Source organism: Puma concolor, chromosome B3 (assembly GCF_028749965.1).
Source record: "Puma concolor isolate L17-30 chromosome B3, mPumCon1.1.hap2, whole genome shotgun sequence".
Taxonomy (NCBI): Eukaryota; Metazoa; Chordata; class Mammalia; order Carnivora; family Felidae; genus Puma; species Puma concolor.
In genome coordinates this window covers 13929213-13947683 of record NC_141672.1, presented here as the reverse complement: position 1 = coordinate 13947683, position 18471 = coordinate 13929213, and the positions used below count along the sequence as shown (strand labels likewise).

Here is an 18471-nt window from a genome sequence, read left to right as displayed (position 1 = left end):
TTTAAAAAAAAATGAAAACTTATTAATAGCCTACCTATCACACAGGGTCCTCATTTCTAGACTAGTCCTGATCTTACCAACTACTAAATGTGTAGCCATGGAGAAAATGATTTCACTGGGGCCTCAGTGTCCTCGGTGGGAAAATGGAGACACGACCGATTTTATTGTTAGGGTCACACACGTGTTCGATTTCTAACAAACAACACACAGGAGCTGGGGGTAAAGGAGGAAATAGAATTAGGCGGGCTTTCTTCAAGACCTGGCTTTGGAACTGAGGTCTCAATGTGATGAGGGCTCTGGAACTCTAAAGAGGAAGTAATGTTCCTGGTGCTTGTATCCTCGTGTTATGGAAAACCCAACTCTAATTGGTTTAACCATGAATGGACTATACTGACTCACAGACCCAAGAAAGAGGCGGGGCAAGTCTGAGACGCAGTTTGATCTAGGCCTACGAATGCCGCCATGGCTCCGGCAACCGTTCTTTGTGAGGCTTTGGTTGTTGTTCTTCATGTGTTGGCTTTGCCAACAGGCTGGCTTTGCTTATGATAGTCAAATGACTGGAGCGGCCCAGCCTCACATCGACAGCCCCTGCAGACCTTCTGTTCCCTATTCTCCGGACAGTTCCAAGTGGCATTGAACCCATGAACCAATCCCTGCCTGCGGGGGGGCTGGAATTATGTGATTGGCTTAGCTCAGGCCACATGTTCCGTCCCCAGCACCTTGGAGTCGTGCCCAGTTTCTTGGAAGCACGTGAAGCCTCAAGTGGAAAGGGGGACCTCTTGGAGGGTGGGATTTGGTAGGGAGACAGCCACAATGCTCGCAAGGGGGAAGTTACTTTCATAAAATAAAAAGGAAAGGGTAAGCAGTGGTGAGAGCGAGCCTACAGGCTTGTTTGAGAGAGCATTCTTGAGAGGGGGTGGTGAGAAAGGGCAGCGGGGGCCCTGGAGGGGGGCCATGCCAACCCTGGGCTGGGTGTTGTGTGAGCCTGGGAGTTCAGCATTTACCAGCATTTACCAGCACCTCAGCAAATTCAGGAAACACGCCTGTTTCCTTCTATTATAAAGGCTAACCCTTAATTCATTAAATAGAGTATTTACTGTACCTTAAAACATTCAGTGGGGGGTTAGAGAAGAGGAGAGCCCACATTTACTGAGAGCCCACTCTGTGTGGACTCTGGGCTGGAGGCACTTCCTACATCTTCTCCTTTAATGCCCCAACCTCTCTCTGAGATAGGAGGCATCAGCCCACTTCACAGATGGGCGAGGAAAGGGAATTTCAGTTGAGTCACTCAGCCAACAGATGTGCAGGGGGGAGACTTGAGTCCCCAGGCCTGCTTGACTCCAAAGCCTACAAACAGGGAACTGCATTGGGATTTTCTCCAGTTCGTGAGAATTTTGTTGTCCTATGTATCACAGAAAGTACCAGGTTGATGATCCTTCTGCATGGTTACTCTTGCTGCAGAGAGTGAGCTTGTCCTTAGCCACATCTGTTGTGCCCAAGGACACTGATAAATGTGGGAGTCTGGAGGCAGGAAGCTACTCATGGCTGAGGGCCCTGTTTCTAGGGCCTGAGGGCAGGAAGTCAGGCCCGGAGAACCAGGGCAGGCTGAGCACTCTGTCCTGGCCATTGTCATTGCCCACCTGCTCACAGTTTCCTCTCTAGCAGCTGTGAGTACTCTGCTCAGTGCTTTTCATATATTGTCTCCTCGACAGTCACAAAGCTCTTTTGAGCTTTCGAGGCTGTTATTCTCCCCATTTTATAGCTGGACAAATGAAGGAACGACCACGAAGGCTGAGATCACAGGAAGTGGCTTGTTCCTGTGGGTTGTGTCTTCTCATCCCTAGTTTATAGATGAGTACATTAACCATCTGCTCAGAGGTTGCCCACCGATCTCACATAGCTGGCCAGTGACAGAATCAGGATTCAAACTCAAGCTCTGTCTGACTCCAGAGACTGGGTTAAGGGCTGTGCTATAAAGGGTGGCCATTAACTTAGGGAAAACTTTCAGGGAAGCTATTTGACCTTGTGGATTTCGCTCCCAGGGGAGCTTGTGATCCACTTGTTGGGATAAACACAGGTCCTTTCTTGGGTCATCTGTGTATACTGATGTCACTGACACTGTCCCTGTCCACTAACCCCCAGCTTTCCCCCACTTTCCCAAACACCTTACAGGAGGCCCTGAACAAGCCCTGGGAGGAGGAGCCACTTCAGAGGAGCTCCCTCTGGCTGGAAATTTTACACCTGCAGCAAGTAAGTACAGACTTCCTGGAGCCTCAGGCCACATCACCCCAAGATGATGCTGATGCTGATGGTAAGTGAGCCTTTTATTTTTTTAAAGCCACCGACAGCAAAAACACGGAAACTCAGAACACAAAAGGTCCGCATGAGCAATCCCAAAGTGTAACAGCAGCTGCAGAAGGTGACTGCGGGGAAGCGGATTGCCCCCCTTTACTTTAGGTTCTGGTTTTAGCCTGTGTTTTTCAGAGCAAGTAGGTGCCATGGTGATAGGTGCCATAGAAATAGACGGAGCACACCGCTGAGTGTGGGGCTGCCCAGCCGTTCCCATGGAAATGCACCGCGATTCCGCTGCGTCTGGCTGCTGGGCACAACGGGACCCTCCAAGGGCCCTGTCCCACCTGCCGACTGCTTGGTCAGGAGAGACTCCTAGGCCCCTTGAAGCTCCTAACTTTCTCACTGTGTTTGTCCGAGGCCTCTGATGGTCTCCCTCTGAGGGCGCCCGCGGGGGCATCCTACTGGGCAACTCCCTTACGGAGCTCTTCCCTTTGCCCCGGCAAACCGATCACCTAGGCAAACAGCGGCCTCTGAACTAGCGCCCGCCTCGGTTCCCCTCCCCAGCGTTGGGAGTGCGCTGTCCCCTGCACTGTCCCCATCCTGCCTAGATGTACAGCTGTCACTGGTTTTATGCAACAGGTAATAAAGAGCTTGCGGTGCAGGCCCTGAGTCGCAAACATCTGGTGGTCAGGAATACTCATAAAATGAAATCTCAGAGAATCTTAACCAGGAAACAGAGCAGGGAAGGGCATAATCATGTCTGAGAGTGTGTTTTTCAGTTTGTGAGACCTCAGGCAGTGCAGACCCTGGCTCCGCCTCAGCTGTTTCTGGATGCAGCTTTAACGGGACTGAAAGACCCTTTGGAACAACTGCCTGAGCCATCCCGTCTCTGTACAGCTGTTGATGGATGGATATAAATGAAAGGGGGCCAAACTTAGCTCATTTTTATTTGGATTTAGACCAATTGCCTGTCTTCTGAAATGTAACCCATATATACATATGGCCTTGAAACCTAAATTATATTAGGCCCAGCATAAGAGGATTAGATTTAAAGGACATGTGTCATTATATCTGTCTCACAATATGTACTTCTGGAATGGGGCTCTATTACTGAATATATTTGTTTCTGTACAATTATGATCTCAGGTGGCAAACTTCCTGCAGGGTAGGGTAAGTATAGTTCCGGACTAATGTGTGGTTCTGAGACCAATCATTCCAAGAACTGACCAACTAAGAGTTAATTTTACTCTCAAAGAAACACACATACATATCCCTAACACAGGAATTAAGGAAAAAAAAAAAAAAAACTTTAGTAACCCATACCACCATCAACTCATAAATTATTGCCTGAGTAGTTGCAGGTTGTGAAAACCATAGGACTGGAAAGCACTAAAGAAATGTCTATCCTGGCACGTCTGACATTTGACACGAAGGAACCAGGCCCGAGGAATCAAGGTGCTTTGCTGTTTGATTCACTGTATCTTCTATGTTGTGCCAGATTATTACCACTTAGGTGAGACCTTTCCCAGCCAAGGAAGGGCATGGAGCCTCCAGCTCCTCCAACCAGAGAACAGTGTTCATTGTGACCTTGAGGTAGGCTCGTAGGTCGTGCTATTGGTTGAGCAGTGCAGTGGACGGGGAGCTAGACATCAAAGCAACTGTTTGGTTTATCCCTAGGACTCACCCAAGGAACTACAAGGCAGCATTTACTGTTAGTAACATCATAGACTTAACCTCCGTCTGGATTTGTGTGTCATGTTTCATGGCCACAGGAATTTGCTCTGACAGAGCATTGCAGAACCTCTGTATTAAATAAGCAGACATGCGTGCTCTGGTTTTACAAGCAAGGCAAACTATGAAGCAGAAGGGTTTGCCTTGTTTGCCCATAGCAATGTCGTACCTTGGAGTCTTGCCACTTGGTTGGGTTGCTTTATTTAGCTAAGTAACTAAAAGCAGATTTACTTTGAAGAATGAGGCTCCCAAATATCCTATCACTCTCTAAGAATGGACATTCACGACCACGTTTGGCGGGAAGAGTTTTTCCTAAATTGTCACAGAGTCATAAAGTTAATGTTTGGCTACGTGAAGCATTTACACAAAATCTTTCCTTTTTTCAGGGTGAGCTCCTTTTCACGGAGCTGGAACAGGAACCCTGAGTTGGAGAATATTTGGTATTTATTTATTTGTTAAAAAAAATTTTTTTTGACGTTTATTTATTTTTGAGACAGAGAGAGATAGAGCATGAACGGGGTGGGTCAGAGAGAGAGGGAGACACAGAATCTGAAACAGGCTCCAGGCTCTGAGCTGTCAGCACAGAGCCCGACGCAGGGCTCAAACCCACAAACTGCGAGATGGTGACCTGAGCTGAAGTCGGACGCTTAGCCGACTGAGCCACCCAGGCGCCCCGAGAATGTTTGATATTTAATTCAAGACACACACCGACCCTGGTGATGCTTTTCACAGCAACGATTTGAAACTAAACATGTCACCAGAATGCACCTTAGCAAATCACAGTTTCCTTTGTTTAAGTTAAATATAATGTTGCAAAATATACGTAACATAATATTTACTGTCCTCACCAGGTCAGTGGCCTTGAATATATCCAGATCATTGTGCAACCATCACTACCCTCCATCTCCAGAACTTTTTCATCTTCCCAAACCTAAAACCTGGCCCCAGTAAACACTCACCCCGTTACCCCCATCCCAGCCCTTCGCAACCACCCTTCTATTATCTGTCCTTATGAGTTTGACTATTCAACGTACCTCTTTTTTTTTCTAGGCTTATTTATTTATTCTGAGAGAGAAAAAGAGAGCATCCCAAGCAGGCTCCGTGCTGTCAGCACAGAGCCCAACATGGGGCTCGATCTCATGAACCATGAGATCATGACCTGAACCATGAGATCATGACCTGAGGCGAAATCAAGAGTCAGATGCTTAACTGAGTCCCCCAGGCGCCCCCCGCCCCCAGGAACCTCTTATAAGCAGAATCATACAGTATTCGTCCCTTGTGATGGGTGTATTTTACTTTCTATAATGTCTTTAAGCTTCATCCATGTTCGTAACATGTTAGAATTTCCTTCCTGTTAAAGGCTAAATAATATTCCATTGTATGTATATGCTACATTTTATTTATCTACAATTTAATTTTCTATATTTGTTTCTTGTCATTTTTAAATTTTGAAACAATCACAAAGTGACAGAACAATTTCAAGGGTGGTACAAAAAAACAAAACCCTCTTTTTTTCTTGAACTCTTTAGGAATACATTGCCGTGATACTCCATCATCTTTCAATACTTTCCTGTGTCTTTCCTGCATACAAAGACACTTCCCTACCTGACCACAGCACAACCATCAAAACCAGGAAACAAGATTTGCCAATTATCGCAACCATGTTTTTGACCACAAAAAGATCCAGTTCAGAATCACTCTTGCACTTAATTAAGTCTGTTTAGTCCCCTTCAGTCTGGAAATACAACTCAACAGTCTCTCCTTGACTTTCATGACCTTGACACTTTTTTTCTAATGTTGTTATTTATTTTTTGAGAGAGAGAGCGAGAGAGAGAGAGAGAGAGAGAGAGAGAGAGAGAGAGCAAGCATGGGAGGGACAGAGAGAGAGAGAAACACAGAATCTGCATTGTCAGCACAGAGCTGGATGTGGAGTTTGAACTTGTGAGCCATGAGATCATGACCTGAGCCAAAGTTGGATGCTTAACCAACTGAGCCACCCAGGCTCCCCTTAAAAAAATTTTTTTTAATGTTTTGACCTTGACACTTTTAAAGATCACAGACATTGTAGAACGTCCCTCAGTTAAGGTTTGCTTAATGTTTCCTCCGGATCAGATTCAAGTTATACACCATAGCAGGAAAATCATGCAATGACACTGCCTTCTTCCCCTTGCCTCCTACCGAGGCGTTCTCCATTTTGGTTTGTTCCCATACTTTGATCACTTGGTTAAGGTGGTGTCTACTAGGTTTCTTCACTATAAAACTAGACTTTTCCTCTTTGTAATTGATAGGTATTTTATGGGGAGTTACTTTGAAATTGTGTAAATGTCTCATTCCTCATCAACTTTAATTATTTTTTATCTCCATATGAACTTTTGGATTCCTATAGAAGTTAGTGAGTTATATCCATTCCCATCATTCTTTAACATTGTCCCCAGTTTGACCACTGAGAGCTCCTTCATTCTGTGGCTTTTGTGTATGGTTCCATCATTCTTTCAGCACATCCCTACTTTCCAGCACACCTTCTGGACTTCTGACTTCCAGGAGGCTCACCTTCTGACTTCTAGGCCCCAGTTAGTGAATCAACCATTTCTCCAAGGCCTCTTGATTCATTTTAATGGAAAATGGCATTTGGAATCCAAGATTTGGGCACCAGACGTGCTCATCCCTTTTGAAATGTTAGTGCTCCCAGGCAGAGCTAAGATACGTGTTTCCCTGTGCATGCGCACACACACGCACATGGGCACGCCCCCACGTGGGTGCACTCTTTCCCTCTGATGCTACGTGCCAGTCTGCCATTCTCCCACCGTATGAGGAATCTCTCCTTGCACTGAACGGATGGTGACACCACGGGTCATGTCACCCTCCTTGGGCTTGTCCTCCTCATCACTTGGACTCTGATCCCCTGCTTTGGGCCACCATGGCTCCTGCCCTCCATCCCCCACCATGGACTCCTTCCTCACTCAGCTCTACCTAATGACTTTGGGACTGAATTGTTTAGGAAGGGAACCCATTGGCTTTGGTTGAAAATGCTTGTTTTGTTCACAATCTTTTGCTTATTGGGAGCACTTGAATCCGACCTATTAGATAAGCAATACTAAACATGACTGCCAGCATTCTCCCTAATCTTTTGTCTCTCTTATTGTAATGAAAACACTTTTTGTGAAATGTCTATACAGTTAGGATGGCTTCTTCCTTACAGCAACAGCTATTTTGCAAATTTGCAGTTGTATTTAGGCTGCCACCAGCCACTCTCTTGGCAAACGTCGAGCGACTCCCACCACAAAAATTAATGAGTAAAGACAAGGTCTGTACACCTACTTATTCTGTTCTTCCATTATCAAGCTGTAGGACTCTGGGGAAGTGATCCAGGGGACATCTACAGAAACCAGAAATGGAGTTTTGTGTTACTGTGAATTGCTCATGCTTGTGAATTAAGATCTTCCTGGTTAGACTCTGAACATCAAGGGAATGGACTTGTCTCCTCCTATTTTTGTACCCTTCCAGGTCAGGTCCTAAACGCAATCCTGCTTATGGGGCGGGTGCTCCTGATGCTTGTTAACCAACAGGACCACGATGACACCATCATGGTGGTAAGGGAGAAGGGGCATGACTTCCAAACTCCAGTGGGTGCTTGTTGACCTCCATAGGTCCTCCTTGACCTCCATAACCACCAATTCCCCCCCTGCAACACTTGCTTCCCTTGGCCTCTGAGCCATGGTTTCTCCTCTCCCTCCCTGGCTCCCTCATCATGGTTGCCTTTGTGCATGTTACTTGCTCTGCCTGTGTCCTCCAACAGTGGACATTTATTGGGCATTCTCCATGCACCAGGCACTGTTGTAGGTACTGGAGATACAGCAAGGAATAAAGAAGATCAGAACTCCTTCCGTGGAAGAACTGAAGGGAAACAGAAAGCCTTGTCTCTTATGTGTGTGTGATTTCTTGTGTCCATTCCACAGGACCAGCCTCTGCTGCTGCCCTGAAGCGTGTTGAACACTGACTGGTCCAGCCAGGCAAACAAAGGGTTAAGGTACCGTCTCTCCTTCAAGATTTTTTCTAGAAGGAAGACTTTTTTTTAAAGTTTATTTATTTTGAGAGAGAGAGAGAGCACAAGCAGAGAAGGGGCAGAGAGAGAGGGAGAGGGAGAGAATCCAAAGCAGGCTCTGCACTGACATGGGGCTTGAACTCACGAACCATGAGACCATGACCTGAGCTGAAATCAAGGGTCAGATACTTAACTGACTGAGCCACCTGGGCACGTCCTAGGAGGGAGCCTTTCTGTATGCTCATCTTTCTTCTGGCCTCCCCTCTCATCTACCAGCCTTCTATTTTGCCTGCCCTGCGGTCCAGTCCCCCACCTGCAGCCAGAGTCTTCTTCATAAAAGGTAGGTCTTACCAAGTCACTCTACTGCCTAACACCTTCTTGATTTCCCGTCGCTCTTGGATGGCCCACGAGCTGGCCACTGCCCCATCCCAGCCCCTACTCCCCTATCTCCTCCCTTACATCAAACATTCCAGCGGCACAGGAAGCTGGTTTCCTTCCCATGCCTCCCTGCTTTTGCTCATGCTGTCCCCTGACCTACAGTGCCCCCTCCCCACCTGTCTGCTAGTCTGACCCCTACTGTTCCTGTTAGACTGAGCTTCTTTTCCTCCTCCACTTGTAGTCCACGTGGCCCAGGAGTGCTCAGCACATGGTGTTATAGCTACTGAAGATGGATACAGTGGTAATTATGTGCTTAGTGTCTGTCTCTGGGGATGGCAAACCCCCTGTGAGCGTGGGCTGTGGCTGTCTTATTCCCTACAGTATGTGCAGCACGCTGGGTGAGGAGCGGTAAACAGGCAACGCTTTTGTGGTGCTAACTGTGCACCCAGCCAGGAATTGTTCTAAGAATCTCACGTGTGTTAGCTCATTTAATCCTTACCACAACTCAGTGGGATACATATTGTTATGAGTCCCTGTTTACAGATGAGAAAATAGGCACAGGGAGGTGAATGATCCCCTCCTGAGTGTAGAGGCAGGCTTGGAATCCAGACAGCCTACCCCCTAATCTGTGCTCTGTACTGCAATGCCTGTTGAATGGCAGGTGGATGATGGATCGTGTCTGGATACTAAGTGCCTCGCAGGCACCCAGTAAGCGACAGCTGTCATTATTATCACCATGGTGTCCACACTCCCAGGCATGCGTGCCTTTTATTTTTCTATTTTTTTAAGTTTGTTTATTTATTTTGAGAGAGGGAGGGATGGAGGGGCAGAGAGAGAGAAGGAGAGAGAATCCCAAGCAGGCTCCACTCTGTCAGCACAGAGCCCGATGCAGGGCTCAAACTCATGAACCATGAGATCACGACTGCAGCCAAAACCAAGAGTCAGATGCTTAACCGACTGACCCACCCAGGTGCCCCAGGCATACATGCCCTTTAACGGGGATAAGTTCTGCTTTACTCACCTCTGTGTGCTCAGCACATTCCACCCACATGGTAAGGACTAAATAAATATTTACCAAATGAATGAAAAAAACTCATGACAGAAGTATAAGGAATGTCCTAGGGTGCCTGGCTGGCTCAGTTGATCCCGGATCTCAAGGTTGAACATGCGATCCCGGATCTCAAGGTTGTGAGTTCAAGCCCCACAGTGGGTGTAGAGGTTACTTAAAAAGGATATGATCCTACCTTCCTTATATATGTTTAAATTAAATTCCAGTTTTTAAATTATGTGATACTTACATGTTGTCCTATTGAAAGTTGTAGGAAGGATAAAGAGCAGAAAATCCCTCTTCCGTCAGGGCCACCCCCTAGCACAACTCCAGAGGGCACCACTCACCTAAAATACAGTGTGGCAGCCACTGCTCCTGCTCAGGACCCCATCCACCTAATTTCCCTCTCTGTGGCCACAACTGATATCAAGCTCTTTTCCATCTTTACAGAGATAGTTTACATGCATTTGAATGGATCATGGGTGTGTTATTCAACATAGAATCCTTTACCTTACCTTGTTCATTTTATGTCTTTGGGAGATTGTTTCATACCGGGTGTATAGAGTAGCCTCATTCTTTTTAATGGTTACACAGTATCTCATTGTGCCGTATGGATGTACCATAGTTTAGCTATGCCTCTATTTAATCAGCCCTCTATGTATTTACCCAACCTGTATTAGGTTGTTTCTACATTGTTTCTCTTACAAATAGTGCTGCCATGTGCTCCCATCATTCCACCTGGCTGTTTGAGAACATCTGGAGCATGCATTCCTAGAATTGGATTACTTGGGTAAAGCAGAGAAATGACTTTCTAATGGTGGAATTCCAGGCATCTGTGACAGGCATAGCTGAGGTATTTTTATACTGGGCTTTGGGGTGTGTCAGATCCTTCTAAGGAATTGATGGTCTGTGGGCCCCTCTCTGGTGTATCCCAGGCTAGGGAATGATATCTGTGGGCTTGATAGTTTGTTACTCTCTAAAGAGAAAAAAGAATTCACAGTGGAAGGGTAAGCTTCTTAGAGTCCAACTAGTGCTCAATGATTAGATCCCTTACTTAGAGTAAGGCCTTACTGGGTATTGAGACACTTGGGCCACGCAGGGCCACTCAGCAGTGAGTTCACTGGAGGCCCTGGTGGAAAGCCAGAGAAGTTCAGGGTTCAGTCCCCAAAGGAACATATGGACTCAAGAGACTCTGGTTCTGGAATCACCTTTTGGGGGAAAAGGGGAAAGTCCTTGCTATTCCTACTGAGGATGTGGTTCTTATTAACACCAGAGGATGGATGGAAGGAGGGAGGGATGGATATATAGACACATAGGCATAGAAAGGTAGATATCAGTCAAGCAAGCATGAATTTAGACTTATTTTGGGGTTTAGGCTGTACCACTTAATAATTATCAGACTAGGGAGCTTCTTTGATCTCCCCAAGACCCCATTCTTTGTCCAAAATGGGATTAACAGTGTCTTTTTTGTGGGGCAGTGGTGAAGAACCAATGGTTGTAAACCAAAGAGGGTAAAGGGTCTGGCACAGTGCCTGGCATACAGTGGGTTCTCATATATGGTAGGGTGGCAGCTACCATCATTTATTATATGACTGGGCACTCTGTCATTGGTGTATTGACAATTGCTAATGAGCATGTCCTTCATGCTCCATTTGGCCCCTGCCTTCAAGGGGGATGACTCTGTAGGGTAGGGGTTCTCAGCCTTCTTTCCCTCCCAACATGCACAGTGGGTAATATTCAGGTGACTGGCACACTCCCAGCATGCATTTCACAGGGCAGGATTTCATGCTACACTTATTTAATCTCCAGGCCAGCAAAGCAACATTATTACAGGAATGACCTAGATCCACTTAAACTTATATTAAAACAATAAATAAATAAACGAAAGGAAAGGCAATCACCCTCAGATTTTGGTCTTTTGACTACAATTTATTTGCAAACCAGCTCCCAGCTTCCACCTGCTGTCTTATAGAGTAAAAATGAGGGGCGACAGCTAACAGGTACCAGTGAGGGCTCTCATTTCGGTGGGTTTGGGGTAAGTTCTATTCTCTCCTCTAGATATGAAGTGAAGGCCATTACCAGAGGAGTCTGGCCACTGTCCCCGCTTGATTATGGAATGGTTCTCTCTTCGACCTTTGCTGAGTGCCTGGCTGAGGTGCTAACATTTCTGCAGTGACCCTGGGAAAACACAGACATCCACGACCTTAGCCGGTGCCTCAGATGCTTGGCCAAGGGGTCAGGCCGGCCAGGTCCAGGAGGGCTCTCTCAGTCCAGCAGACAAGCTCAGTCTTGACCTCCCAAAGCAGCTGCTTTAATACTCAGTATCTTCAACTGGGGAATGGAATCCAACCTCACCTGACCCTCCCAGCACCCAACCCCCTCAGCCCAGCAGGACCAACTGTTCTCTCCTCTGTGTCCCCGAAGCACTTGTTCTGTGGCTATTAAAGCACTCACCGTCAGTTTAAAACACATCTCTACCCCTTCCAGGGCAATACTTCTTATATTTTGTTTGTTAAAGTTTTTATACGATCTCAAATTTTTCATTAAAATGGCCGTGGGGTTTGCTTGGTTTTCTACCTATGAGATTGGAGTTGAAAACTGCATTGGTGGTTTGGAATCCCATTGGGTTCTTCTCTAGGTAGAAAGGGCTGTGGAAAATCTGGCTTGTCCAGAACCTTCACTGGGGACACCACCCTTGAATCCTGCTTTCATCCATTGTGCAGTCAGCTAGCCATTCAACAAACACTGAACTACACTTTTGTGCCAGGCACTGTGCTAGACATGTAGTATATTGAGATGAAGACGACATGGGCTGTGCCTTGGAGGCCAACACAATGAGACTGTCTAGCCCTGGATTGTTGTAAATTGAAGTATAGGTGACCTACAATGTTGTAGTAGTTTCAGGTGTACAAACACAGATTTGACAATTCCATACACTGCACAGTGCTCACCAAGGTAATTGTCGTCACCATCTGTTAACCACACAAAACTACTGCAGTATTATCGGCCACATTCTCTATGCTAGACTTTTCATCTCTGTCATTTCGTTCGCTTCTTCATTTGTCGAACCCTAGATTCCGCTGACGGTTGAAACCTCCTTCTAGAGCATGTTAACCTTAAAGAGAAAACTGCCGGCCATTTTACCAGCAAAAACGGGTTTATTTGGAAATAGCAGAGAATTGCAATCCCAGGACGTGCAAGCTGTGGCAAAGCTACAGGCAAGGCCAGAGGCAAGTCCGGGGAGCAAAGGGGAGGTAGGTAGCTCCTTTCCAGAGGGAAGGGGGAAGATGGGAGAGCTGTTATAATCCGGAAGTCCATTGGAGTAAACTGGGAGTTCGAAGGGTAGCGCCTCCTGATTGGCTGAGCTGTGACTGTCATTGGCGGGGCTGTTGCCAGGAGAGGAGGAGACCTTTCCTTCTCCTGCTGGGGCAGTAAACTAGTAGCTAAAGTAGTATTGGACTTGGTAAGGTGTAGGTCTTCCTTTTGGGGCTGTGAGAGCTCCCCCTGCTGGCCTCCCTCCTCCGTTTTAAACTCAACCATAACCTGAACTAAACTGGTTTCCTTTCATTAGTTTTCACAAGAAGTCAACATACAGGATTCCTTTCTGAATGCAATTTCCTGGAGCTTTGACACCATCTCTGTATTTAAAAATCTGCAGTATTTTTTTTTCATCCACCAAAAATCTCTGTAAGGCACTGTACCTGGAGTAGCAGGGTGGGGTGGTGGGGCAGGGAATATAAAGAAGAAAACATAAAATCTGTTCCTTCTAGGCACCTAGATCTAAACAACAGAAGTCACACATAGACAGAAAATCTGGCCTATTCTTTCATTTGTGATTGCACGTGGCATGCAGTCGCTTGTTCATCTGAGCATAAGTATTTTTGGTGTGTGCTATGTGCTTTGGCTGTCATAACACCGCGGGAGGCCCAAGATGTGAACCTGCTCTCTGGGTATTTGGGGTCTCCCCGGGAAAGAGGAAGGGGGTTCAGAGTCCAGTAAAACATCAGGCCAAAGTCAGTGGCTCAAAGAATGCTCTGGGGGCAAGGAGACCCGGCAACCAGTCGGCATGAGCCTACTGGGTGCTTCATAGAGGCGGAGGATTGGAACCTGTACTGAGGAATGGAAAGGTCTTCAGGAGGGAGGGAGGGAGGACATCCTGGGCCAGGGGAAGGTCATGAACAAAGGTCTTGAAGTGTTAGGAGTTTCTCACTAGAAACTGAGACATGAAGGGGATGGGAATAGGGTGGGGAGAGTCTGCTCCAAACAATGCCCACTTGGGCCAGGACCAGGTAGGGCCGGGGGTGGGGTGTGGTGATGGATACCTGACGTCGAATCTGCCCCCTGCAAGGAAGCTGAGCTTCTCATTTGTTCCTCTTCCTTCCTTCACCCAGACTCTGGCCCGTTCAAAGACAACATGATAACCTTCAGTCTTCCCTCTGCCATAAGGAGCTTGATCCTACAGAAGACACCAGACATCAGAAATATGTCCAGCATGGCTGGGGTAAGTAGTGATAGACGTTTAAAAAAGAAGAAAGAAAATCCCTAGAAATACCAGTGGTGCAGGGCTCAGGAATTCCTGAAACTTGTAGCTTCTGCCTGGGAGACAGGAAGTAAGAGCAGGATGATATTTGCTCGGGTCCCTAATTAATGTCCCAGCAGGTCTGGCAGTTGGGCCAGACTCAGGCTGAACACCTTACCAGATGGCTCCGGTACCACCAGTTCTGCTTGGTCAACCCAGCTCCACGGGGGGACCTGCCAATGGCCTCAGATGACGAAAGGGGTTTTCCCTCAGGGGGAAAAGCACCCCCAGATAACACTGCAATTTAATCTGGTTTTTGATTCAGACCACGTCTCCCCGTTTTGTTCCTCTCTGGGTGCACCGTCTCCCCAGTCTCTTCCAGGAGTGACACTCAAGGCTCTGAAAGGTCCTGTGAGAGAAATCAGCCATCAAAGTTGTCACTGACGCAAGTCCCAGCAAAATTTCATGATACGAAAGACTTCCGGTTACCAGAATCGCCGAAGAGAAAAACCAGTAGCATGGTTTAAAGTGCTGGAGCAGGACAGTTTTCACTGTTTATTGACATATCTGGCCTCTGTGGCTATTTCTGGACCAACAGAATTCTCTATTATTGCATAACAAAGCACCCCAGACTCACCGGCTTAAGCGATATTCTGCAATGACGCTGGCCGTAGCAGGGGTTTTTTCTGCTTCACGTGTTACCATGTCTGCTGGGGCTGGACCATCCATGATGGCTTCTTCCTCACATGTCTGGAGTGTCTACTGGGAGGCCCAGAGCACTTGGGGGCGGCCTAATGCTTCTCTCTTGCTAGGAAACCTCGCCAGCAGTGGTAGCCAAACTTCTTTACAGGGTAGCTCAAGATTCCTGGAGGAGGAGCCGTAATGCCCAAGCACGTATCAAACACCCGCTTGCGTCATACTTCCTACCATCCCGTTGGCAAAGCAAGGCACGTGGCCGAGGACAGAGTCAACGGGGAAGGAGCCACTCAGGGCTGTGAGCCCTAGGGAGCGTGCTTTGTAGAGAGCCACCAGGGTCATAGTCTCCCCCAACCCTGTACACAATGTACCAGCAAACACCAGCTGAACCCCAGTGCTTGCTAGCACCTCGGGGCTCCAAGAGAGCAGAGCGTACCAGTCTGGATGTAAGTCCCAGCTTGGCTCCTTCTGGCTGTAGCTGTGGGTAAGGTGTGTGACCTCCCTAAGCTCACCTGCACCCTGAAAGTAACAGTTCAGTCCTCCCTCAGGAGCTGTCAGGAGGGGTAACTGAGTCAGTGGGGGTAAGATGTACCATCCAAGTCAGCCGCTGTCATGGAATGTTCCGCAAGGAAAGAATCTCATTTGCAGAACAGCTGGAGCACCTCAGCTCGGGACTATGTCTTCCGGGGCTTTATATCAGATTAGGAACATTAGAGGTGCTTTTTTTTCCCCTCTCCCGTCATTAGGTTAAAAAAAAAAAAAGAATGGACAACTTTGCTTTGAGGTAAAAGGACTCAGAAGGCTCACTTTGTTTCTCCTCACAAATAAAAAACTGTCATGACCTTAGATGGAGCCGGAGAGACCCAGGCAACACAGGAATCAGTTCAGACCCTCCCCTCACTCATCCACCCCCCCCCCACCCAAAAGCCACCACTGAGCCCTCCATTGGTGTCTTGTTACTAATGGGAACAACTGGGGACTTGGTACCATCAGCAGTGGAGATGAACAAAATGAAATCACAGTGCCCTCTGAAGTGCGTTTAATTAAAAAGGAAACAAAGAAGCTTTGTGCTCATAATACCTCTCTGATTTGCGGTATTAAAAATCCAATTTGCTCTCACAACAGGCTTTGGAGGCAAGAAAGGAGGCGGCTAGGGAAAGCCAGGCTTCTAGGCTGGCTGGATTCCCTTCCACCTCACTCCAGACTATTTTTGGAGACACGCTGGGCTTGCTTGAGACATGCAGTCAGCTTCCTTGGGCTTTCAGCGGCTGGGAGTGTCCAGCTCGTCCCCATTTTCAAAGTCTGTAGCATTGGCAGGCACCGAGGGTTTGAGGCAATGAGTTCCAGGATGTTAGAGCAGAAGCTGGGGCTAGAACTTTCCGTACGGATGGTTGCATCTGCTTGTATCCACTTCTTTCTACCATCCCTGAGGAGGAAGGTGCCGGAATGGGTGATGGACCCATCCTATGAAGGTCTGATGCCTGCAGTCCAATGGTGACCCTAGAGGGACTCAGGGGTCCCCTGTCTCAGGCTTAAATCCTGGCTCTGCCATGCCCCAGCCATGTGAAGTCACTTCATCTCTTTGAGCCTTGTTCTCCTTACGTATAAAATATAAGTGATTACATCTACAAATGACTTAGCACAGAGAGCTAAGGAAAATATCAGAGCTAAAGAGAAAATACTAGCAGACAGTATCGTTGTGGAAAAGAGATGCCCACATGTTGATACGGCAACCTAGCATTTAGGAGAATTGTCACCAAGATTATTTCTCCAAAAGCAGCATAATTATGTTTTTCTTTGGGATGGTGTGTTTAAAGGAAATAATCCCTTAAAAAAAAACAAACCATAAGTTTTCTTGTTTGTTTTTTCCTCCAGTTACAGAATGATACCTGTTTATTACGTAAATTTTAGAATTGAGAAAAGCACAGAAGAGAACATTAAATATCACGCAGTCTTGATACAGGAGATAACCGTGATTAACATGTAGATGTATTTCCTTCTAGTTATTTCTCTCATGAACTGTATAAAAAGGAGAATATGCCCCAAATATGGTTTTGTTATCTAGTTTTGTTCCTTTAACCATACGTTACAAACCATCATTAAATATTCCTTCAGTACCATAATTGTAAATGTCCATGCAAGAGCCCATATTCATGCCTCCAACCCCTACTTCCTGTACACCTGTGTGTTAGGTAATTAACACACAGGAATGAACTCCCAGAGTTCTCTTTGAGGCAGGTGTCATTACTGCCATCTCCTCCTTGCGAATTCCAAGGCTCAGGGGCACACTGCTGGTCAGAGGCCGAATCGGGATTCAAACACAGGTTTGTTTAGCTGTCAAAGGACTTCCCATTCCAGAAGAGGGCTCCTTACCACAGGAGGTGGTGTCATGGCAAGTGGGGGGTCTTCCCCCATAGCTGAAGTAAGACCACCTCCTTGGAGGGGGAGTCAAGGATTCTGTGAGCCTGCTCAGTCAAGAATCTGCCCAGACAAAAGACATGAGCAGTGTCTTTCCCACAAAGGATACCCAAATGGCCAATAAAACCTATGAAAGTCACTCGACCGCATTGGTCTTCAGGGCAATGCAAATTAAAACTGCAGTGTGAGGCCACTACCCACCTGCCAGGGTGGATGGAATGGAAAAGATAGGCAACAGCAAGCACGGGAGAGGATAAGGAACAAGCAAGAACTTGCAATATAAATTGGTACAACTGCTTTGGAAACCGCTTAGCTGAACATGTATATACCCTGCAACCCTAGGGGTATGCCAGACAGAAATGCACCCCAACATGCGTGTATTAAAATGCTCATGGCAGCACCATTTATAATAACCCCAAACTGGAAGACATTCAAATGTCCATCCACAACAGGATTGGGTAAATACATTGTGGTAATGAGTATGTCACACAGCAATGAGAATGAACCAGCTGTTGTCAAACACAAAGGTATGGATGGATCTCCCGGACATACGATTGAGTGACAGAAGCCAGACTCAAAAGGCTCACATTGTATGATTCCATTATATGAAGAACAGGCAAAAGTAACCCATGGTGTTAGAAGTCACGGTAGCGGCCACCTTCGAGGCTGGGGTGATGAACTATAAGGGGCATAGAGGGATTCTGGAATGTTGATAATGTTTCTTGACCTGGGTGTCAGTTACGTGTTCATCAAGTTGTACACTTACGGGCATCTTTCTGTGCTGTGCTACGATAAAGAGTTAAAATTGAAGGGCTCTACCAAGAGGCAACCGACTATGCCTGTGTCCCTTCTCTCACCAAACTCAGGGCTCCGACCAGCCAGCATGGTGGTCCTGCACAGGTCCCTGGCTCCAGCCTTTGAAAAGTTCCGCCAAACCAACAATGGCCCTCTGCCCCTCCTGGGCCTGACTGAGCCAAGCAAGTGGACGTTGCCTACCCCGAACGCTGTTCTGGACACCAGGTAAAATGCTTGGGTTACCAGGGTTCAAGCTTGGGAGTGGCCACATGCAGCAGCCAGGTGTGTCTGTCAACGGGGACCTCTTTGTCCAGTCATGGGGATGCTCAGTACCTGGTACAAGGCCTCACCCATGACTCTTGCTCAGGGATAAGCTGTCCTCCCCTCCATTCCCATCCCTGTCCCTGTCCCTGCCCCTTGCCCTGGGAAAAATCTTGGGGATCACCAAGATAGTCCTGCCCTGGCTGCAGAAATGCCGCTGGCACCTCCCATCATCCACTTCCTCACCCAAGCCAGAAATCGGAAGCACTGGATGAAGAAGAAAGTAAAAAC

General features: G+C 47.1%; 1 protein-coding gene and 1 long non-coding RNA gene across 2 annotated transcripts in view; one reads left to right on the top strand and one right to left on the bottom strand.

The window, feature by feature from the left end:
* Nucleotides 1-18471, top strand: part of DGLUCY (D-glutamate cyclase) — a 74370-nt gene that overhangs the window by 19485 nt on the left and 36414 nt on the right. Inside the window, 5 exon segments of the mRNA XM_025919379.2 lie at nucleotides 2173-2311; nucleotides 4410-4463; nucleotides 7980-12745; nucleotides 13883-13996; nucleotides 17991-18144. Of these exon segments, the coding sequence (XP_025775164.1) occupies nucleotides 13906-13996; nucleotides 17991-18144 (245 nt within the window). The 5' untranslated portion in view covers nucleotides 2173-2311; nucleotides 4410-4463; nucleotides 7980-12745; nucleotides 13883-13905.
* LOC147579758 (uncharacterized) lies at nucleotides 12348-14924 on the bottom strand. Its single transcript, XR_015252073.1, has 4 exons — nucleotides 14500-14924; nucleotides 14044-14419; nucleotides 13814-13947; nucleotides 12348-13192 (listed from the first exon to the last, which is right to left on the bottom strand). It is a non-coding gene; the product is annotated as an uncharacterized LOC147579758 (long non-coding RNA).